The sequence below is a fragment of the Apis cerana genome, linkage group LG10 (assembly GCF_029169275.1).
Source record: "Apis cerana isolate GH-2021 linkage group LG10, AcerK_1.0, whole genome shotgun sequence".
Taxonomy (NCBI): domain Eukaryota; kingdom Metazoa; phylum Arthropoda; class Insecta; order Hymenoptera; family Apidae; genus Apis; species Apis cerana.
The window spans coordinates 9,306,344-9,330,939 of NC_083861.1; the positions used below are offsets into that span (position 1 = coordinate 9,306,344).

The window sequence follows — 24,596 nt, forward strand, 5'->3', positions numbered from 1 at the left end:
AAATTGCACTATCTCCGGCGCTGTTTCTGGTTTGTCCAACGGTAAATCTGCCGCCAAGTATATTTAGTGCGTGGTCCTCGTAAATTCGCGAGGGTGCCGCTCGAACGAAGACGGAATAAAAAAAGGGAGTGGGGGAGGGGGGAGAGGTGAAGGGGGGGAGGAGGAAGAGGGGAAGGGCAGGGAGTCGGAAAAGGGAAAAGGAGAGGGAGGGGAGACGGAAGGAATGCCGTTTCACCGCGAGATTGTCACGGATAGCCGTCGTTAAAATGGCGAGAATCGTTCGGCAAAGTTTATTACAAAATCTCGGTGCACGGATCGCTCCTCGGCCGAATATGCAAACAAGTCGTTCTGTTTCGACAATATTTATCGCGTTTACCGGCCGTAGCATGTGTCCCCTGTCAGTTTTTTAATACACCTTTAAACGCGTATCCGACGCGCGACAAATTTTCACGGTAGACAGACACACACCGCTGTGAAAAACTTTCCATTTCTTTTTTTTCTACTCCCATTTCTCTCTCTCTCTCTCTCTCTTTCCGTTCGAGTCGAAATCGAACGATTCGACGGCAGAAGGAAAAATCTAGATTTTTATCTATGCACGCGAAATAGAAATAGGATTTGGACGTAGGAAATTTGTCGGGGACGAAAATATGCTTTATCGCAGGGGCGGGTCGCGGGAAGCACGCGGGTTAGAGATGCTTCCCCTTTGATTTCCCCCAGGATCGTATCAATGGGACAATCTACGATTCTTGGACCCGACTGTTCTCCCGCCACGTACCATTTCCCCTTGAAATTCCATTGTGGATAGAATTTTTTCCCCGTTCCAGGCAGAATATTCCTGGAAACGTGGCTGTAATCGGGAGATGTTCGACTCGGATGGGAAAAATCTTTGTATTTCTTTAAATGAAATTCCGCGTTTGAGGGAAGGTATGTAATTACGAAGAAACACGCGTAAAATCGTTTAGCAGCCGGGCGGACATTTCTGATTCTACGGTGATGACCCTCCGCTTCTGGCTTGCGAACACGCGAGTGCCGCAAACGACACGTCTACCAAGCGTTCGTACGTCTCGCCGCGGTTAGTTAACCGTGCTATAAATACGACGACGTCGGCATAACATTATTTTTCCAAAGAAACGTCTTGGACGCATCGAGCTGTCTCTGCCTCGAATCTCCCCTCCGTTCCCCTCCTCCCCCCCCTCCCCGTCTGCCTCGCGCCACCACAAAATTTGCCGAATAAATAGAGGGGAATTTTTTCCCCTCTTCTCTTCCCTTCTCCTCCCGAATCATCGAATCATCGAAACAAGACCGAAAACAAAATTGACTTGACAACGCTAATTTTTTTTTTTTTACTCTTCTTTTTCCTAATTACAGATGCGCGGAAGGCTTCACGGGTCTGCGGTGCGAGACGAAGGACGTCATCAGCACCGGAAGTGTGTACAACCGGCGTAGGGCGCCGTTTTCCTGCAAGCTGGGACTATCGACCTCGTACTACTGCTAGCGATAATCGCGCGGGGCCCTTCCATTCTGAGTAGACCCTTTTCTAAAAACTCGAACTCGGTTTACTCGGGCTTAGAATTAGAACCGGTCGAAAAGACGAGAGCCCACGAGAAGAATGCCGTGAGAGGGCCAACGCGCGACCAAATAACGAAACGAGGAGGCGATTATTATTATTATTATTATTAATTATAAACGCGATCGATCTCGGGATATACACACACGCGCACACACACACACACATACGCACGCACGCACACACGCAACTGCGAGATCCAACAACTGCGAAACGAATTACGCAGCGAAATTCACGACGAGAACATTGAGCAGGGGAAAACGAGAAAGAAAATGAGAAAAAAAAACAAAAAAAAAAAAGAAAAGGAGAGAGCGAATCTATGCGCTGATATATATATATATATATTTTTTTTTTTCGGTGAACCGTTGTTGTCGGGCATTAGAACGAGTCCTCTGTATTGTAGGAAACAGGTTGCAAAAAAAAGAAAAATCAATTTTTTTTTTCTTTTGGTAACCGGGCATTCGTACCTTCTTCTTTCTCTTCTTCCGTTTCTACATTCATACCTCGACGAGTTTCTTCTCAAACACGATTTTTTGCTCTATTTCCTCCCTCGATTCTTCCTCTTCTACTTTTATCGTCGTCACTGCTGTTATTTCTCCATTAGAAAAAAAGAAAAGAAAAGAAAAGAAAAGAAAAGAAAAGAAAGGAAGAAATGTCGCGTTACGACACGTGCCTTCCGTCTCTATAGAAATTTTATCCGTGAGATAGATAGAGAACGAGAGAGAGAGAGAGAGAGAGAGAGAGGAGGAGGAGAAGATGAAAAGGAGAGAGCATATGGCATCGTGTATTTGTATGCATGTGTTTCCGTGTATCGAAACGCGCGTGTGAAAGGAAAACGGAGAGATAGAGGTGAACGCACGAGAGTGTGCAAGGGAAAGAGTTATGGCGGATTCTTGCCTTCCCGAACCCCTTCAGTTTCATATCGGGAAGGCAGAAGAAGCGTTCGAGTGACGCTCGTGATTCAGAAGTGGTGCTTGACCTCGAAAGATCGCGAACCACCGATGGAGAACGGGAGGGAGAGAGAGAGGGAGAGAGAGAGAGAGAGAGAGAGAGCGAATGAGAGAGAGAGATAGAGAGAAAAAAGAGAGAAGAGAAAAGAAAAGCGGAGAAGAAGCAGTGAGAAGAGCATTCGAAGGTCGCACTTTTCGGAGTCTCTCTACGAGAGAACAATACCAAAGAGCCCAGGGTCTCGATAAAGGACGTCGCGTGAAGGGTTGAAACACTCGGGAATCTTCTAGATCGATACGTCTATGTATACGTATGCAAAAAAAAAAAAAAAAGAAAAGGAGAGAAAAGAAGGAAAGGGGTTAAACGTCGCGAGAAGAAGTACATTTGGAAACAACACAATCTCGAAACGCGTGTGAATATTTCCTGAATATAACCTTCGTATCCCTCCCGTGGAAACGAAGGTGTGGAAAAGTGTGGAATTTTTCTTTCAAACGATTCGAAAACGATGGACGCGATTCGAGATTTCGTGATCGATCGATCGATCGATCGATCGAATCCGACACTTGGATGCATCGCACGCTTAACGCCCGAACATCGTTACCCGTCCTCGGTGACTTTCCTTTCTTTCGGCGACGATGGAAGGGGAAACGGCCGTCGTTGCACCGTCGTCGTCATCGTCGTCGTCGTTGTTGTTGTTGTTGTTGTTGTTGTTATTCGGACGGAGGGCCGGGGTCTTTTGTCAGACGTTGTTGGAAAATACGGGGCACACCACCGGTGGAACGCAAAGTTGCGAGCGAATACAGCTTTAACGACGCAAGAAACGAGAAGCTCGCAGCGGGCGATATATATATATTAGCGACGAATGTCTCGGTCGAAAATTTCCTCGTATTTTTACGCGTCCACCGGGACAATTCGAGAACGATCGATCGTGTCGCGCGGCCGGAATAAATATCGTAATTCACTCGCCGGCGGACGAATTATCATCGACCCGTGAGGTGACCGGTCGTCGTCGTCGTCGTCGTCGTCGTCGACGTTGTCGTCGTCTCGATTCTCTCCCACTTTCGACACTGTTCCTCTATTACTTCGTCGAGGCAGCTGCGTTTCTTCCCCCATCCCCCCTCCCCTCCCCCCACCCCGAAATTTTCCATCAACGATTGATAAGGGCCGTAACCTCCTTACGTATGTAAAAATATCACCGAGGGAAACGAGGGGTATATATTGGCTCGAGGAGAGCCAATCGGTGGAGAAAAGCGAGGGGGAAAAAGAGACCACTAGGCAAAAAAAAAAACGATTTTATGTAAAATATGATAATGTAATACGCGTTAGACTAGTTAAAGCAGAGACTTAAGATAGTTAATGAAAATAGAGAGCACAAGAGAAAAATGAGGGTAGAGAGGAGGAGAGAAAGGGAGGGAGTGAGAGAGAGAGAGAGAGTGAGAGAGAGAAGAAAGAACGGGAGGGAACGTGTGTGTGTGTGTGTGTGTGAGGGAGTGTGAGAAGGGAGAGAGAGAAAGAGTGAGACAGAACGAATAAAAATATCGCAACGATTAGGAAATGGGCACGTTGGGTCGAGAACTTTCCGAACGAGACGATTGGATGCATTTAATTATTCCAGATTCGAAATTTCGATATCGAATTTTCATGAAGATGTTATTCTTTTTTTTTTCTTTTAAATAACTTCGACAATTTTTATCTGTTGCTTCGTATCGTTGCTTCCACGGTGGTATTATTTCTCTCTCCCTTTCTCTCTCTCTCTCTCTCTCTCTCTCTCTCCCTCTCTCTCTTTCTTTCTTTTGTATTCTTTCCCGTGAAACACGAGTTTTTTCACGACAGCCACCAAGAGAGAAAGTGGAACGATGATATTTTGGGCGGACACGATGGCGAATCGATCTCTTCCGGAATTCTCGACGTTACGGCTTCGCGTGAGGAGAAAAAGATCGCAAAGAAAGCGCAACGGAGAGGGCGCGTCGAAATACGCGCCTCTCTCCACCAGTCTCGGGACTCTATTTATGTTTTATATTATATTATATATATATATATTATATATATAAATATGTATATAAACATTTTTAATTTATTTATTTAATTCATTAATTTTATTGATTTAACGATTAAACGTCATCTCCATCTCGGCAACCATCTTTGTTTTTTTAATCTTACGTTGACCTTTTCGTTACATTTATTTTTATTTTTATTTTTTTTTTTCTACTTTCTTCCAAGTGTTGTTGAACGGGTTAAAGAGCACCAAGTTTTTTTCGATTTTTTTTTTTTCTCTTTCCTTTTTTTCTCTTGCGTTTCTAAACGCCGACAGGTAGGTGTGACGAAATTTTTCTTTTGTTACCATCGATCCCGTCTCGTTTGCGCAGCGTGCTACTACGATCCAGCAACAACGATAAATGGGCGACGATCGCACCGATTAAGTCCCAAGATCTCCAAGTATCCGACAATCCGGCGCTGAATCTGTCGCGAGACAAAGGGAAGGTAAATGCGCCCGTACGCGAAACGACCGATTCGAAACAAAAGATTCTTCCGTTGGAGAAAGTTGATAGACGGATTCTCGAGGTCGTGGCGCACGAGGGGTAAGGTCGTCGTCGAGTCGCGACGAAAGAACCCTCGAAGAAAGCCAATAGAAATTTTCATAGCTGGCGAAGAAGAGTTCCTTCGTCTACAGCCCTCGCTCTCTTATTGCATTCCAGCGAGTCGTTTCGAGACAAGTCACTTCTCTCTCTCTCTCTCTCCTCCTCCCGTGAAAATAGCTTTCCGCCAGTTTCCGGCCGACGAGAGGATGAGAAGCGATAAACAACGGCCGATTGCTAGGTTGGAACGCGACTTTCGCGTTTTCATTCTCGAAATCGACAAAGGACGACAACGCTGTCACAATCAGAAGGACCGATCCAATGCACGAGGACAACGCGCGGCCGAAAAAAAAAAAAGAAAGGAAAAAGAGAAAAAGGGAAAAAACGAAGGAAAAAAGAGGGGAATAAAGAGAAAACGAAACAATTCGCTGGAAAGCGTCCCATCACGAGTGCACACGCCTCGAAACGATGTGTATTCCGCGAGCGGCTCTATCGTAAAAAAAAGAGAAGAAACTTCATAAAAACCGAGCTATACGACCGCATCGATCCTCGTAACCGCCCCTCTTCGAGCTTAGCTTCTTCCTTTCGATCCGAATTCGAGGGTCGCTGACCATAAAGCGGATGGAAAACTTATCGAGCAGAAAGAAAATCGCGAAAGTAGGTGGCTCCGTTCGAAATTTCGTTTCCGTATCCGCGTGCAGATTTTTCCCTCACACGGACGAAAAATTGTCGCGCCCTCGTCGAGTTGAATCGAGCCGCGCGACGGGGCCAACCTCCAACCTGTTACTCGGGGAAAAATTCGTTGGAAAAAAAAAAAAAGTGTGATAATTCATGAATAAGTCGGGCCGTTACAACAACGGGCGATAAATAAATGCGCAACATACGTCCTGGCAATCGTTCTAAAATAGAAACGATTTACCGGGTTACCCTTCGTGAATTATAATCGAGATCTCGCGGCAACGGTGCTCCTCCCGCTTTAAATTTAATACGAATCCAACGTTCCATACGGACGTTCCAACTTTCCCTTTAAACGGAATATAATTGCGAATCCCAACGATTCGAACGATTTTAACGGGCGATTTAAATTTCGATTTGCTCGTTTCACGAAGGAAGTTGCAAGACACTGCACCGGGATTCGAACAGATTCGAAAAAAAGGAGAAAAAAAATAGAAATAGGAATCGCTCCTTCGTTCGAGTGAAATTCATTAACCAATCGAACGAACCTCCCCCTCTCCATCTCCCTCTTGTGTTGGGAGACAAAAGAGGAGAAAACGATACGATATCCGATGAGCGGATTTCGGATTCGTTTTTCCAAATTAAATCGGCCGTGGTCGCCTTTTATTTATTCTCGCGCGCGATCTTATTTACCCGAACTTTATTTCTGGCCAACCTTATTTTTCTCTCGTTTCGTTCGACGACGAACGACGCCCCCGAACCTCGCCCCGCCCGGTGTCGATTTTTCGCGAGAAACGAGACCACGCTCGCCGGGATAAAAACGTATGAATATCTTACCGACCGAGCTGTATTAAACCTGTCTTATGCATGTACCCTCCCCGAAGAGAAATTGCTTCTTACGGGACCCGGTGGTCTTGCACCGGAAAATTCACTCGGATTTTTCTGCTCCCGACCGCGCTTTTTTCCCCGACACGGCCAACAAAGGCCACGACAGAAACGCGACAAGTGTCTCCCACTGGGAAAGGAGCAGCCGTTGCTCGTCGCTCGCCGATCGAGGAGGGAGAAAGAGAGGGGGGAGGAAGGAGGATAAAAATTCCGAGCAACGACCAACTTTCTCGAATAGCGGCGTGCTGGACAACGAGGTGATTAATCGCGATGTTAATTATCGAGAAGGGATCCATCACGGTGGATGCGGTGGAAAAATAATGAACCGGTAAACTCGAGAGAGAGAGAGAGAGAAAGAGCAAAACAAGAGGAGCTATTCGAGGGAAATAGAAGGCTGGAAGGAAAAGGCCGGTCGTTAATTATCGGATACGGCTCTATCCATCGATGCAACGCAACGATTCCAAAAGGTAGAGGCACAAAGGAGATGACGATGCGATACAAAACGCGTCGCGTCGCGTCGGAGTGGAGGGGAGGAGGATTAATTTTATTCGCGAGGCGACGCGGTCAAGTCAAAAATTTACCCGTTCCATCCCGAGGGATACGTTGACGTTATCCCACGCAGCAGTCGTACGTGATTTCGAGACGAGCTGTCGAGAGAACGCGATCGGCACGAACATCGTGTTTGATCCACGCGCGCGTTCAATTGGGATCGTTCGAGAGCGTGTAAACGTAACGACGATTATTATCGAGAAAGGTAAATAAACGAAAAAAGGTTAATAAACGTGGGGAAGAAGGGTTTCTCGCTCGTCAAGAGAAACAAGATCCTCCGTGCTTCCCCTCCAATGTTTACCGATCTCTCGATAAAAGAGGATTTCTGCGAACGATTTGTAAAAAAAGATCTTATCCTGGTTGGGGATATTACCAGAATGGCTGCACGAGAACCAAGTAAAAATTGATCGAAACGGGTAGGTCCCGATCGTGAAATTCGAATCGAGATGAGCGGTATCGATTTGTCGCGTAGAAATCACGGTTCAAAAATCCTTGCGGGGAGAACGAGGGTCAGATAATACGACGCTACGTGGGGAAAGGGAAGAAAATGGCGGATTGAATCGAGGATGGTACAATAGCGGTACGGTAGCAACCAATGGAAAGAAATCGTGAGAAGCTGCTTCAACTCGGCAAAAGGGAAGCAAGTTCGGCTTTATTGGAGAAACACGGGAGGATTCTCCTCGCAACATCTCTTTAAATTGGATTCCAAATATTCTCCCAAATATTTTTATCTTATCTCTTTCCCCATTTCCCCTTTTCCCGAATATGCCGCTCGAAATTGACACTCGAAACAATCGTCATCGTTTTTCAATCGGTTTCTCCGACTCTCGTGGATTAATAGAGAAAAGGAAAAGATAGGATTCGCGGGAAAATCGGAACACGGTCCGAATGGAGATGCCTCCTCTCGCTCGAGGAACTCAGTGTAATTCCGCTTAATTCCTCGGGACGCGATCAGCGCGAATTGCAGACGGATGGAATCGAAGATTGTTCGACATTGGTCACGAGCGACTAATCCAAACAGATTCGCGTCGCGTTTGCGCGCACATTAGCCTGTCGGTAATGCAAACTGAAATCACGGAACGGTAACGACTAGGTGGCCTGCATAAATACCGGCCGCTAATCAATTGCGCCGAATCACAGAGAATTTTCAATGCGAGCGGGAGGGCCGTTGTCTACCCTCCCCTCGCTCGTGTATTCCGGGAACGGATCCGCGTGGAAGGGTGGAGAGGACGGCCCCTGCGAATTCACTGTAAAAGAGAATTCGTCCTCCACCACGTCCCACGTCCCAATGCCTCGATCGAAACTTGCGATCCGAGAAAGGATTGACAAAAAGAAAAAGAAAAAGGAAAAAATTCACAACGAAAGGAAAGACAGTGTATATTCGCCTCTGTAAATTTCCTCCCATTATGTAATACGCAAACGTATCCGCGAAATCCAAGGTCGGAGGGATTAAATTGTGTCGCGATTAGTTCACAGTCTCTGGAAATTTCGGTGGTGGGAAAACAAAGCTCCCTATGATTTAATTAACGGGCAACCCTTTGGCGGACACAATGGCCGGACGTGCTCCCGTTGGAGCAGCGCATCGTTCGTCGCGCGTAGGATCAATTCTCGCTCGACGATCGACCACCACCATCCTTCCCACCTCGGAAAACCGGTACCCTCTCGGGACGATCGTCGAGCGGCAAAGTCACGAGGGATCGGAAAGGGAGGGAGAGAGAGGCGAAAAGAGGAAAGCGATCGGACTCCCCTTCTCTCTCTCTCTCTCTTTCTCTCTCTCGCCCCGAGGCTCTTCATTAACGCCTTAATTAGAGGTGAATTATTGGAACGGTGGTATCCGAAACGAGAGGCGGATACACATCCCCGAGTCTCGATGCGTCCCACTCATTAGTCCCGTTGTATTAACCGATGCGACACGCTTCTACAACCTGTCACGCCCGCGCCGCACTTTCCACTCCACACCCTTGTCTCCGCTCATTCCCTGTCAAATTAAGGTCCGAGCGTGATTCTGTCGCCGCGACGGATCGAAAATTCGACGAATCTGCCGATCGACCGAGCCACGAGAGAGAGAGAGAGAGAGATTTTCCGGAGCGGAGGGAGAGGGGGAGAGAGAAAAAAACGCGACCTCGACGTTTTGCAACAACTCGTTGCCATTGGATTACGCACGCACGCCTATTACCCGTAACGACGATTACCAAGAGTTAATTCCGCGTCAGAGGAACGTGAACTTTGCGCCGTTTCAAAACTCAAGCCTCGCCCACGAAGTTTGTTCCCCAACTGTAACATTGCACCTTGTTATTCGTAGTGCCGGCTGTATTTGCATTAACACGGTTGACGTATGGGGCGCGTGAGAACCAACAGCGTTACTCCCGTGCTTGCCAAGAGACCGCCAGGCTAACGATGCTTTGATAGTAAACGTTCGAGAGGGAAGATCGGCGAAAAATAAGGGAGAATCTCTTTTTTCTCTCTCTCTCTTCCTCTTGCTCCGTCCACCGGATTTAACCTAAAATTCGAAACACGAACTATCCCTCTGTTCAAGATCCCCGATTCGTTTGTCGGGGACGTACTGTATCGGGTGACACGTGATCCTGTGGAGTAACGTGGTGGAAAAAATCTGTTGGACAATCGAAGCCGGGGACCGTCCACCGTCCGATCGATACGCGGGATAGAAAGAAAAAAAAAAAGGAAAAAAAAAAAGAAAAAAAGGAAGTGAGAATCGTTAAAAGCGGCGCTTGGAAAAGTAGTTCGCAACGGTATCGGGTTTTCCGGTGAATCGAAACTATCCCGGTCGCGCTTTTAGGACGGGGGCCCGCCGCTATAAAAATCCTCCGTGGAAATTCCCTCGGAAAAGTCGTATCGAGTTATATTTGCTTTTACGAGCTCCGTAAGGGAAAACGTGTACAGTAGAATTTGAAAAATTTCACCGACCGATAGAAATTTCGCGCACGATGAATCTCGCATGATCTCCTTACACGCAACCCGTTCCCCGAGTCGAGTCGATGCAACTTGCCCCGTTACAAATAATTCATCCAGGTGTCGATCGATAGATTCGAAACGGGTGTTCTACGGAACGTTATCTGCTAACGTTGATCGTTTGAAAAAAAATTGGAGAGAGGGAGAGAGACAACAGAAACAAGAAATATGTCGATTTTAATACAAATTTCGAAAATCCGCTGGAGGGTCGATTAAATATTTCCTTTTTTTTCTTTTTTTTTTTTTTTTACAATTGAACAAACAACAAACCTCCCGGAACGATGTTTTTATAATTGAAAACGCGGGTCTCTCCATTTTTTTTTTTTTTATTTTCCCCGCCGTACTCGAAACAACGATCTTTCCTCGAATTTCGAATTTTTCCTCCGTTCGATCACCGTGAAAAATATCGACTGTTTTTTCTCGATAATTCCCTGACCGCGAACGAAAACGCGCGATTATCGCGAGGAACGTTTCCGAAGGTTGACATTTCGATTTCGGCTATTTTTCAGGATCGATTTTTCAGAAGAGAAAATAATGAAGATGAAAAACGATGTCGGCGTATTCCACGTTACGTTTCCGCGTCGATGCGAGAAACAGGTGCGATTCGGTGCAAAAAACGATCTTCGCGGATGGAGGAAAGAACGAGAAAGAGAGAGAGAGAGAGAGAGAGAGAGGATAAAACGATTCTTTTAAAGATAGAAAAACCTTGAAGGGGCTGGTGAACGATTCTTAATTCCGATCTGTCGCGCGTGTTATTGGGAGGACCCTATTAATAGCGGGAAGGTTGTCCAACCGAAGGAGAACGGTTCGATGACTCTGATCCGGCGTCGAGTGGAGGATCGCAACGCGCGATAATTTGGCGAACGAAGAGGTTTTCGATCGATGCAACGGTGGCGGTTTGCAATCGATTAAAACGATAGCCGTTGAAACAGCCGTGGAACAAAACGCGGAGGACGGTGGGCAAATAACGCGTGCGTTGTTCGAGGATCGGTATACAAGCCGCGCGGTAAACAACCGGCGGGTTCGAAGGGAATGAATATTTGTGGAATGAAAATTTGAGGACCCGGCCCTGATTTCAAAACCGTGATTGGAAGGATGCGTTGCGCGTTTATTAACGCGCCAGAGGTGCGAGTCGGAGGGATTAAATTTACGAATTGGAAAAACCCAACGTTTCTCCATTGGATTTCGGAACGTTGTTTCTCGGCCGCAAGCTGATCGATGATCCACCTCTCCTCGACAACGCTTCGGTCGACGCTCGGCGGCGAAGAATAGCATCCGAGGGAAGAGAAGAGAGAAGAGAGAAGCACGACAGGTTGCGTATTTTCGCGCCGGCGTGAAGGCATCGCGTGCGACCCGTGAAATTATGCCGCGCGATGCACGTCGGCCGTGACGACGCACACGGACGTTCGCATAATCGAACGGAGAGGGATCGTTGGAACGTGATAGAGGTGGTCACCGCGGCGTGAAGCGATCCAGCCAGTTCGGATGCAAATCTTGCCACGTTTCGCATCCCGCGTTCGCGAGGGTCAGGTGCGGTCGAGAGAGCGTTGCATCGCGATCGTTCGGCGAGGAATTCAGAGGAGAGAGGACACCATCCTCTCGGCCGTCGATAAGAGAGAGGGAGAGTTCTCGCGCGCGGAGAACGAGACGGGGGGCGACGAAAAAGAAAGGGAGAGAGAGGAAAAAAAAGCAGGAAAGAGGGAAATACCGACAAAAGACTGTTAAAGCGCAATTACGCGGGCAGAACGCGGGCGAAAAAAAGGAGCAACAAGTAGGGGAAAAAAATATCGCCGCGCGACGTGCAGTTGCGAAAAACGCGAGGTTGCCAGAGGGAACCGGCCGGTAATTGCGAGCGCAGCCGCGAGAGGAGAGGAGGTGGAGGGGCGCAGCGCGGCCAGCCCCGAAACGAAATAATTCTCGGGACGGGAAAACAAAGGGGTGGTCGGCAGAAAATCCGAAATACGAGTAGGAAGTGGCGTTAACCCCGGACAATCGCGGATAGCAAGGCAAATGGGATGTAAATCTTGGTTCGCTTTGCGTTATGTCATTCCCGGCACAGAGGTGAAACGGTCGTAAAGCGTGGGTGGGAGAAGCGTGGCCGCGGGATTATGCGAGAGAACGGAGCCGTGGCTTTTACGAGCGGCGTCCTCCGCGTGAAAATCCGGCTTCAGACCGGGCCGGTTATGCGAGCATTCGACGACGACGACGACGCGTTACGAGGCGAAGCGTTACGGGTCCGGATCGTTCACCCGGCTCCGCATCGCGGATGCTGCGTCGACGTGTGCCGCAGCGACACCATCACCGCGAGCAAACGACCGATTTCTGACTGCCCCGCGTCCTTCCGGCACCACGATCCGGCTGCACGCTCCTATCACCTCTCCTATTACCCGTTGATAAATATCAAACGCGTTCCCCGCCGATTTCTCCATCCTCCATAATGGAGGAGAGGGGGAAGAGAACGTTAAAGTTGAGAGAGGATTATCAATGAACGAAGCGCACTCACACACACAAGTTTCCTGCGCTGGTGGACGCGAACGAAAAACGCATCGACTCGATCTAGTTTTTCGACGACAATTCCCTCCGAAGTACGCAAAGCGGGATCGAAGCGAGCGCGATTTACAAGTCGTTCCCCGTCAAAATAAAGATATATCTCTCGAGTGATTCGTTCCATCCCGGTCTCGATGTTTCCAAGGTGCGAACGCCGCGACCTCGACGATTCGATTCTTCCAACGTTCGCTCACCGCCGATCCCAGACAACGGCCACTCGCGGGAAACGAATATGGCGCAACGAATTGTTTTCATTCGCGATTTTTCTCCCTCTCTCTCTCTCTTTCTCTCGATGTCTATTCGACGACGACGTTAAACCTCGCTAAAGAAGATATTTTATATTTATCGTCGAGCGATAACTATTCCCCTTGCGTTCGAAGACTCTAAAAGATCCCGCAGTCAGGATCCCTGAAATGATCGCAATTTAACCGAAGGGAGAGAAAGAGAGAAAGAGAGAGGGGGGGGAGAGGGAGAGAGAGAACGTAATTCGAATTAGAACGAAAGAATTAACGGCGACTCGAAACACGAAACCGTTCTCATGACGCTAAACAACTCGACAGATTAAACGTTAAACGATTCGCACGGCCTTAATGAGTCGGGCATTAATGCGCGCCGTGAAAAATCCCAACGACCCAATGTCGTAATGGCGAACGTAAATACAGAGGTTCGTTCGGAGACGTATCGTATTGTGGTAGCGGGAATTCGAATAAATTGTTCCCGGTGCAGCACCTCACTTAGCAAAACCGTCGAAGGGGGCGCGTTAACAACAATGCACGCGCAGATATATAAAAGGGGGAGGGGGAAGGATGATGGATCCGGACGCGAAACAAAAGAAACGAATTAAAGTGCGCGTACGATGAAAGGTCAGTAAATTAAAATGTATGAAGAGGGGGATGAGGTAGGGGAGGTATGTATCGACAGCGTGAACGGCCAACGATGAAACGAACAATGGTGATTGCGGCGAAGCGGGACGTGGCGCGCATTACCGGCTGTGATCAAACGTAACGATTAAATCGAAATTAATACGCGTGTTCGAGGGCAGTGCTCGATTGCCCGTAAAAGTATTCTCGTGCCCGATTCAGAGCGAGAGAGAGAGGGGGAATTTCATTCATCGCGACGAGCTTTCCAGCTTGCAATTGGAAAAAACGCGACGAGAATTCTTATCCAATCCGTTCCCTTCGTTTTCCCGATCAATCTATCCATTTACGCTCTTCCGGTCCAAAAATTCGTTACGAAAATTCCATCTTTCGAGCGGGAAGCGTCGTATTCATCGAATCGAAAAAAAAAAAATAGAATTAAAAATAAAGAAAATAAAATAAAAAGGAAAAAAGGAGGGGGGGAGGGAGGGAAAAACGAGTTGAACGACTCGCCGTAAATCGAAAGATTTAAACGCGACATTTTTCCGTTTTCACGGCTTGTTTTCGATTTACTTCGTGCCAGCGGCTTTTGAAATTCGAAAAACTGTCACTCGCAATGCATCGTCGGCCGAAACGAGATTCGACTAAACGTCCTCGATTCCCCACGCAGCCGGTTAGGCGGAGGGTAATACGCCACGGATATCGCCAATTTATCGAGAACGATACCATTTCCTTTATCGAGAGGACGTGAGCTTAAGCCACCAAGGACCTATATATATATATATAAGAAACGAGGGAAGAGGAAGGGAAGAGGAGGATTCACGGTCACGAGTGAAGGTGTACGTTCCCCTAGCGTTCATCTCCGTTATCCCCGGTTCGTCGCTTCAATTGTTAATCGCGAGAGCGTAGTACGACCTTCGTAGCCACGAACCACGTTCCATCCCGGTACAGTAAACACCGCAACCCACGATGCAGAGAGCGCTTTATAGCTTTCATTAAAGCTCACGGAGCTGTATAAGGACATATGTCTGAGGGGGAGGGAAGAGGATGGCACACGGGTTATAAGGAGGTTGTGGCTTACGGGAATTCATAGATACGCGGTCTCACGATTTTCTCGCTCATCGCCGTTCACCGTATCATACGCAGAGCTGTTTACAAGAGCGAACGAGCCATCACAGTTCGCCTGTGAATCCGTGTTACGACGTTGGCCGAACCATTAAACTGTTAACGACTGCGACAACATTCGGCGGATCGTAGCCATCCGACTGGACGCGACACCGACCGTCGCGTCGTCCATCCGTCGCGTCCTATGCACTCGCTTCGTTCCTCCTCGACTCGGTTCCGTCGAATCGACGAGACTTCTTAAAGGAGAAGAGGATGAAAAAGTATCTCGATCGAGACGCAACGCGACGTCAAAAGGGAGAAGAGAGATCGTGGAAAAGGGAGAGAAGCAAGGGGTAAGCTTGGCCCTGAGAAAAGAAGGAGATCGAAAGAGGAGGAAAAGGTGGCGAGGCACGATCGGCGTACGTGCCGCGAGATACAATTTGAAAATTGATCCTTGCAGCTTAATCAAACCATTGACGAATTCACCCCGAGAGAACCGAGAAGCCGGCGTCCTGGGTGGAGTAGGAGAAGCTTGCCGGTTACCCGGGTCAACGGTAATACGATAGAGTTACGGTATATGCCTTGGCCACCCCATTATATCGGTCTGGAACCCTTTGGGAAATTGTCTATGGCGCCAGGCCGGGCCTCGATCAACCGTGAAATGTAGTCTGATGCGCATTACCGTGGCGAGGCTATCGTTCCGTTATGCACTCGGATCCCGCGTTACCGATCCGATCCGATACACACCCGTTCCGATCCTACCGACAGTCCTACTCCGACTCGATCTCGATCTTGGATCTGCGGATTCTCAGCCGCGAAACACGCCCGCCGTTTCCTAATTCTTCCAATCGAGTCGAAATCGCGGCCTGAATCGGCCCACGAGCCTCGATACTCGCCGCTGCGCGCGCCTGGTACCGCTCGATCCTCAACGAGCACGCGGCTAATTGATCGTTGGATCGGGATTTGCGGGATCGAAATTACCTTTCGCCGAGTGGCGGCGTTTGCCGGGAGGGGGAAGGGACGAGGGGGGGGGGGGATAAGAGAGATCCACGGATCAACGTTTGGACCGACGTTGGTCGGTGCACTTTGTCGATCGGACTCGAAGCTCGAAGCTGTTAAGTTTTAACGCGGACTTTGACATCGGTACGCGTCGTTAAAGCGATTCCCGAGAGTTGTAGCAACTTTACCGTGAAGAAATTTATTGCTTTATGAGTCTGGCAATGGGGCGTTTACCAGCAATTCTCGTTGGTCAAATTCCCGTCGTTACGACTACTGACCGGGGGAAGAGGGGGAAGAGGACAGAGGACAGGGGACAGAGAGCGTCGCGTCCCGAATACGGGATCGAAAATCTCTCGAAATTCCTCGGGATCGTTCTGCCTCTCGGTGAAAAGAAAAAGAAAGGAAGGGAAAAAAAGAAAAAGAAAAACCACCACGTTGGATCGAGCGGCGACGTTTTTCTTTTCTTCCCCCCTCCCCCCTCTCCGCGAAAAAAACGCGGCTTCTCGAAAGCGGCCTCGCCGCGAAAATTATCCTCGAGGAATCAGTCCCTATCAGGAATCAGCAGCACCTTTCATCGGACCATATAACGGCGTTATAAGCGGCATTAAGAGAGATAGGTGAAGCGAGAATGATTCACGAGAGACGGAAATAGAACTATGACCGTTTCTCGACCCCGTGTGCTAGCTCTTCTCGTGCTCGCTCTTCTCGAGGGGTCGACCGAAAGCCCTGAAGAGCCCGTAAGACGACCGCCGGTGTAGTACGAGGCCGGACCACTCCCGCTTTCAAAAATGCACGCGCACTCTTTCCCACACCAATTCCTCGCGCGTTCGCGTTTTCTCGTTTCACACACACACACACGTACATATATATATATCTGATATACGTATGTGTTGTACATTACACCGTATACACGTATACATTATACCGGCTTCTCCAATTCCTTCGTTCGATTCACAATCCTTGTTTCAATAATAAATTGAATTTCGAACGATCGATAATTTCCCCTTCCCCTCGGTCGGGCATGATTCTGAATCGAAGGAACGACGAATCGGCGAAGTCTCGCCCGTTAACCATTTACACGAGAGAAATTAATGGAGAATCGTGTTTCTTTCCTGCTCGCTAACTCAAGATATGGATAAATTCTCTTCGTTCGCCGAGGACGTGACGCTCGCCCGCTTCTAGCGCATCTAGCGGCACTGTCAAGGTAAATTAACGATTAACAGTCTCACTTGTATGCTAACGCTTAACGATCTTCGCTAACCGTATAAGGAAGAAAACAATTATTGGCCGCTGTACAGTCGTTTCGCCGATCTTTCATAACTCTACTAATCTCTCGTCGAATATACCATCGAATCATCTGGATAGAGCGGCGAAACGCGCGGGGGCGCTTCCGGTGACAAAGAACCGGTATATTATTCGGAATATTAAACGTCGCCGCGGCAAATTTATCGGGGACGAGGGCGTTATCGAATCCATCTATCCAGGTAATTCGCAGGTGATCGCCACTTCGACAAAGACTAACCATCGATCTTCCTGACATTGTTGTGCTTGCAGCTTGCACATCGGGACATTCATCGTGTTTTGTTTTGTTGTAGCCTCACCCACACCCCACCCCGATATCCATTCAGGTTCCTACATACGCGTCCTCGTCTTCTCCACTCTCCTCGGGCTCTCCAAGTTTCCGCGCGACATCTCCATTCCCCGACCACCCGACCAAACGTCTCCTCGAGCTTCCGCGACCTTTTTCCTCCTCCTCCTCCTCCTCCTTTTCTTCGTCTCGCCTCGCTTCACTCGCACCTCCAACGTTTCCCACTTTCCCGCTTCGTTTCCTGCATCTTTCGAACCCTCCTCCTACTCCTCCCCCTCCTCCTCCTTCCCCAGTTCGTCGTTGCCTCGTTTCGAGACTGCAACGAGCATCTGGCCACGCCGTCGATTCTCAGAGGTAAGTTCGTAACGCCGCGTCCTCGGTTGTTCACTGGTATTTAGAGAAATTATGCAAGACTATCGGTACTTGGATTCTAAAGGATGTCACGTTTACGATGTTTATACACGTTCCGGATTTCCTCGCCATTGTTCACGCCTCCTTTCATTTCGCTGAGAAATCTTGAATATCTGTATTTTATCCGTTTCTTCGCGTTTTTCTTCTTTTTCTTTTTTCGTTTTTTTCCCCCCCTTTTTTGGTTCAGTTCAGTTCCCTTAAAAAGCGCGTCGACATCGTTTACAATTAACCAAAATAGACTTTTTAAAATTGAACATCCGTATCATCGTGGATATATATATTTTTTTTAATAACGATATATAATATTCGAAAGCTAATACGAACACGTATGATAGATATATTGTTCTAGGGAAATCGATTTTATTTTGCTAAAAACTGCCTCTCGAAACGCGCAAAAGAGAATCAAACCGAGTGCGTACTCGACGAATTAAAAGAGAGGCGAAATATGAATTGAATTCGACGATCGATAATAATTTAAGTAAAATTATTAATAAATTCGGCTCCACCACGTCAAATATTCAACTTGGCGCGCGGAAATGATGAAATTTCGATGGTTGGAAAAGGGTGCAATTTCCAATTTTGCACAATCTCTCTCGGATTTTCCCCCCCCTCGTCCCAAAAATTAATTACTATATCAAAAGGGCGGGCACGAAATATAGATATCGTATTGTATTTTTTTTTTTTTTCAATCCATCGCTAATCGATCGCTAATTCCGTTGTACCACCGAGAACGGATTAAAGCTGGATATACCGATCCTCGAACGATCGATATGATCGTTTTATCCTTCCCCCGCCTCCCCCCCCCCCGTCTCTCTGTATCATCGATTATTCGTTTCTGCAACTTGGAAAAAAGTAATTCGTAGATTAATAAACGCGGGAGCCAATGTAATATGCAGTCAAGTTTCCCTCGAGTCCTTAGATAGCGCTGTAGTGGAGAGAGCGCGCGCAGAGGAATAGTCGTTTTGCGAGAAGGAACGCCGGTGAAAAGCGGGAAAGGGGCGGGGAGGAGAAACGCAGCGAAAAGAGTGCCCAGGGATATGAGCTCCGCGATATCTCCGCCAGAGCTCTTTGCTAACTCGCGGCAACCTTTACATCGGGGGAAAAAGCTGGTACGAAAAAAAAAAAAAAGAAAAAGAAAAAAAAAGAAAGGAAAAAAAAAGAAAAAAAAAACGCGAACTCTCGAAACGCGGCGAGCTCGAACGCTTCGCGAAAAAGGGGAGGGAGGGGGAAGGGGAGGGGGGAGGGGAAGGGAGGGAGAGAGGAAATGAAAGGAAATAAAGAAAAATGGGGAGAATGAGAGAGATTTGCAACGATCGTCCAAAGAAATCGCTGCTAAATTCTCCATGTTTAAAAATGAGCTCGAAAAGGTTTACTTTGCACATTTATTCAATCAGAATAATTTAATCCGTTAAAATCGTAGCGGAACTCACTTAGCCCGGAAATTGTATTTCGTTTTTAAGATAAAAGAGATTGGAAAATATACGAAATAAACGGGGAATGAGGATAATCGCGAACGAGATGAGACGAGGCTTTTCGGTAAACCGCGTCTTCGATGCGCAATATCGAAAGTTCGTGGAGATTTACGTATACGTACTCGGTGGTGCAACGTGTGCAACGCTCGCGTCCTTAACAACACCGCGGCCATAATGGACTTGCAAACTATTCGACGCGTGGTAACGCCTGGCCAACTTGGCTACGGTTTCAAAAGTGATCCTCCACCCCCCTCCCCTCCCCTCGTCGTCGTCTATGGGGCAACATTTCCGAATTATCCGAATCCTTATCCGAGATAAGCGCGCGTATTATCTTAGAGCGTGGAGAAACTCGTTAATCGCGGAGCTTGCGCCCAAGAGAGGGAAGAATAATACGTTTCACAAGGGCAAAGGATCGACGACAATTAAAATTACTCGGGAAAAGCCGAAAGGAGGGGGAGGGGGAGAGAAGAGACTTTGCCGGGAAATTTGTTAATGGTGGATAAAGGCACGTTTCACGCCTCGGCCATTCTGTGTGACGATCGAAATCAATTACGGGAACAAATTGTAACGAGCGTCCTTCGTAGCGAACGCGAGATAAAAATTAAATTTCCCATTTTCATTTGGTGGCCGCGAGCACGTTGAACGGGAGCGGCAATTATTTTTTAATCGTCGCCCGAGTGTAATCGCGTATTAATACGCGAATGCGGAGCCCCGATAATTGCGCGGGAACACATCGGTAAACCGTGAAATGGTTTCGTTGGCAACCGCAACAAGAACGAGACTGGCCGACTTTAACGTGTTCATAGATAAATCTAATGGCCCATGCTAATTAGAAACAAAGACCATTATCGGCCCTCCCCAGCCGGGCAAAAACAAATTTGCCGCTCGTATCTATTACCGATTCCGCTTGTTCGTAACGACTGTTAACGCGAAACCCTCCCCAACATACATAATAATACCGAATATGTATACACTCGATCGAAATCTAACCGTATCCATTCCTATTAGTCCGCGTACGTATCCATTAAACTCTATCTCTCGGTATTCCGCTTTTATATACGTATATATCTTGGGGAGAACGGAGAATTCAAGAAGGATTCAGCGACGGTCAAAGTCTTACGAATTGCCATTGTAGAGAATCCTTGGAAACCGAGTAGTAATTGTTATTTAACTCTCAAAGATTGAACGGAAGCTTGCGATCCAAGCATACGGTTGTTCCGGCTTAATCATTCGCTTACTTAGAATCCAGAGTTATCTTCCTCCTCGTTCACCCAACTTTCCATCGTTAGACGTTAGTTCCCCGAGGAACTTGGCGACCCTTGATGCCCCCAGATAAACTTAATAGAGGCGGACTAATTAGGCCGGAAAGTAGACCGGGCGAGATGGGATCGGAATCGCCATTCGAGTCCGCTTTTCGAGGACATACGCCAATAATTTCTACGGCCACTTGCTGCCACAGGAGAGCCCCAGAAGATGAAGCGATTCGCCGACCAACGTCATCCACGCGCATCCCGCATCCTGGATCGTCGTCGATAGCTCGACACCGTCAACTAGCCTGCTCGAATTCACCGCGGGGAGCGTACTTTTCCGGTTGACCATTCCGGAACCCCTTCACTGACACTTAAACCAAGCTCTACGTCCTCGCCAGCGTCGATATCCTCCTCTTGATCGTACCGAACGGGGTAAGAATCCTTCTTTTCTCTCTTTCTCTCTCTCTCTCTTTTCTTCTTCTTCTTCTTCTCGTTAAACGTAACACAGTAAGATGCAACCGATCGAATTCGAAGCGCAACCCTCTCGACGGTAATCGGTTTAACAGAGAGGAGAATTAGAATTTTGTTGAATCGATTCCATTAGGCGCTTTAAGCAGCTTGTTTGTCGAGGAGAAATAGAGAGAGGGAGAGAGAGAGAACTGTTATATCGAACATCCACGAAGGGTGGAACGGCATCGAAATGATCTATGGGGGATACGAAATAGGGTGAACGAAGGAAGAAGAATCGTTCTGACGATGCGTTGATCCACAGGCACGAAGGGAAAAGGTGAGAGAATAACATAATCGCGGGACGAGTCAACGGAGAAGAAGGAAATTTCGGACGCAGAACAAGAAGATGTCTTTCGTGTTCCGTTTCGTTCAGAAATTGCCGGAGGCAATTCTTGCGGGAGGATGAATGAATCAACGCCCGTTGATTCGCATATTCTGTTGTAGTTTCGTTTGTATATTTGTACATCTGTTGAATATTTGATTGACTTGCCGCAGGCGTGGCAAGATCACGTCTTAAAACCGCTAATTTCTTCGAGACTTCGGTTCAGCTTTTCTAAATGGAAACTCGTTCAATCAAATCAAAACAATATCGCCAAATTTTCTCCCCTCCCCGTTTAATCGAACGAAACTTCTTTTCTCGTTTCAGAACATCGTCGAGTGGCTCGACATCGTCCGAGAGCAAGCGAACGAAGGAGGATCTCGGAAGAACAGAAGAGGGTGGACCATCGAATGCAAACATCATGTTCACGGATGGAAAGGAAAAAAAAAGAAAGAAAGAAAAAAGAAAAAAAGGAATCGCAGTTGGATTCGACGTTCGAAAAAAGAAAAAAGAAAAAAACAAGAGATAGAAATCTCCGGCCGTCTCTTTTTCTCTTCGAATCCCTCTCTTTCGCTCGAATACCCGGCCGAAAATGCGAGAAACGTGATAAACGTTGGCCGCGCGAACTAACGCCACCGACAAAACTATCGTGGCCAAATCAAATTTAAGTCCCATGAGTGTAAACTGCATTTACGGAGATATGTTTTTTCGGCCGTGTTCGCGCGGTCTGTTCCAACAAGTTTAATTTTCTCTCCCGGGATCCCCCTCCCCATCCCTCGCTCGTCAATCATTTACGCGTATCGAAAATTAAAACTTGAAATTCGCAACGTGGAAATCGCAAAAGTATCGATTTTCCTCCCTCGTTCGTTTCCATTCCCATCCAAGAGTGGGGAGAGGAAGGGGGCGTCATCTTCCGACGTTTTCATATACATTAGAATCCCTGCGTAATCTTTCTTGAAAGCGAGTCGCAAATCCGTGTTTTCCTTTCTTTTTCGAACGTCTCGTCGTCTCGCCGGGGAGATTTATATCGGCGGGGGTAAAAGAACGCGGCAGGTAAAGAGAGAATTGGAGAGGGGAAGAGAAGAGCAGGGAAGACGTCGTAAACCTTATCCGCAAGCACGTGCGGATCGTTAGAACACCACGTGGACGCGACGATTTCGTTTTACGGGATTGCAAAGGAAAGAAAGGCAGGACACGGCCGATCCCAGGATCTTGTAATAGGATTTCCGGGATCAACGAGTCTTTCCACGAGGCGACTTAACAGTCTTCGAGGCAGGGGCGTAATTGACGCGCTTAAGTTCAACGAATTTCGAAAACTTTACCTCGTCGTATTTGTTTGTTCAACGTGAAGATCTGTCTAGAAATTTTCTTCCAACGTTTGCAAGATTAAATCAAGCTCATCGAGCCGAGCTGCGATTAATTTGTACGGCGGGAACAACTGCCTCGAGGAACGACCAGGTGTTCCAAATCCGGAGCGAAATCAATCGTGAAAAAAAGACGCTCCTCGATTTTCGAGCGACAGTTCGTACTGTTCAGACGCGTCCAGGACGCGTATTCTTGTACAAAGTATTCCTTGTATTCCCTTTGAGCAGCGTGTGTGTGCGCGCACGCGTCCAAGTGCGCCGATCGATCGAGACGTCGAACTCCAGATCCATACGTTCCGTTCTACGGGGGGGGCAGGTTTTTTAAGGAAAATCGTCGAACCGGGTGGGAAATTGGTCGACGGAGTCGTTTGCGGCTCCACTTCGGTCTCTCCGCGACAAGGGTGGTGGTTGCTTCGAGCCAAGGTTGAAGAAATCAGGCGGCAGTTTAATTAACGGAAAGTTCGCGGCAAGCATCGCCGTAAGAATTGTTACGGCCTCGACATCGGCCGAGTAATTGCATTTTCGGTGCACCGTCGTCGAATCGTAATATCGGCCTCGATTGGCCTCGGCGAAACGATCGCCGACGGAGAATGGCCAAGAAGGTAAGGGTGGAAAACACAAGCGCGTTGATAATAAAGGCGAACGGGACGACAACGACGGCCGAGCTACTCGTTAAGAAGAAAAAGAAGAAGAAGAAGGAAAAGAGGAAGAGGAAGAAGAGGAAGAAGGAGGCCAACGGGGCTGTAAAACGTTTCTCCAGACGCTTCTGCAATAAAAAAAACATTTGTGTTAAAATTGGGCGAAACTTGGACATCGGGCTTAAATTATCTTTCGCGTTTCTATCGATCGGGGAACACACGCACGCTTGATTTTTACATTTTTAGAGCTATAAAGGATTACGTATAAATAGTTGTCGAACGAACGAGCGAACAGTGTTCCAGCGTTCTTCCGCGAGAGAAGAGGAAACTACTTTTGCCATTTCTAGCAATATATCAAAAAAAAAAAAAAAAAAAACCTTTGCGAAGAGAAGAAAATCGTGGCAGCGTATGATGTCCGTGCAAGCTTACTAGTGCCGCCGTGCTTTTTCGTTACAAATTCATTTCGTCGCTCGTACCTATCGAACGATTTATATGAAAGTCATCGTAAGTCATCGATGGCGCGCCGTTCCGTCTATTGCCGAGATCCCATCCCCAAACTAATCCCTCGTTTCGAATCGTTTTGACCAAGTATGGTGTATATCATGATTGAAAAATCCTAATTTCTTTTCAGTCGATCGTTACTAAAATAGAGAGAGAGAAAAAAAAAATCAAAGAGAATAAGCATAACGTAATATTAAAGTTACTCGACTCGACGTAATCCAGCAGTGGAACGGAACGACGGGTCTAATCATAGCGAACACAAAAGAAAAATGTATTTTATGATATTTTACGCATAAAACGATCGTAAATCGAATATAGCGATTAGTCCAAGATAAACTTAAGTAGAGGTGTATAAAAAAGAACGCGAGATGTGCATAGCGTCGCGCAATATTCACTGAGGGCTGAGAAGTGAACGCGTCGATTTTGTCGAGCGAATGAAACAGGGCCGCGGAACAGTGATCGCGTGCGAACGATTGTACCAACCACGTTCATAGTTAATTACCTATAGAGTCGATCATTAACGTTAGCCCCGTAACGAGATCATCCTGTGCCAGGATCGCATCGAACTATGGAAAATGCGACCAATCTATTTCCGGAAAGTTTGATTTTCTCTTTTATACGCAAGTCGAAGGAAAATCGGCTTAACGATCCGCGGGAATCAACCCTCTCACTCACAGATAATATTAAGCGCTACTGTAAAATATTGTATATTATTTCACGTTATTTATTTTTCAATGTTTTTACTAGGAGACGCGTTTTTACGACACTCGAGAGAAATTATCGCGTAATGTTATATAGAAACATGAAACTCGTTCTGATCCGCGGTGCTGTGCCTACTTTTTCGTGACGAAACGAACCTGTCAATT

The 24,596-nt window shown here is 47.4% G+C and overlaps 1 protein-coding gene across 5 annotated transcripts in view; it reads left to right on the top strand.

Moving 5' to 3' along the window:
• Positions 1-23,276, top strand: part of LOC107999483 (protein vein) — a 205,590-nt gene extending 182,314 nt beyond the window's left edge. Inside the window, exons 5-9 of one of the 5 annotated variants that reach the window (XR_009831357.1) lie at positions 1,369-1,427; positions 16,807-16,881; positions 17,232-17,619; positions 20,608-20,830; positions 21,555-23,276. Coding sequence is in view for 2 of the 5 variants with exons in the window: in XM_062080183.1 (XP_061936167.1) it covers positions 1,369-1,495 (127 nt within the window). In the remaining 3 variants the exon portion in view is untranslated. Of the gene's footprint in view, positions 1-1,368; positions 13,554-16,806; positions 16,882-17,231; positions 17,620-20,607; positions 20,831-21,554 lie in introns of those variants that run through there. The other 4 variants (XR_009831356.1, XR_009831358.1, XM_062080184.1 and 1 more) reach the window with 4 other exon arrangements.
• The last annotated feature ends 1,320 nt before the right edge of the window (positions 23,277-24,596 follow it).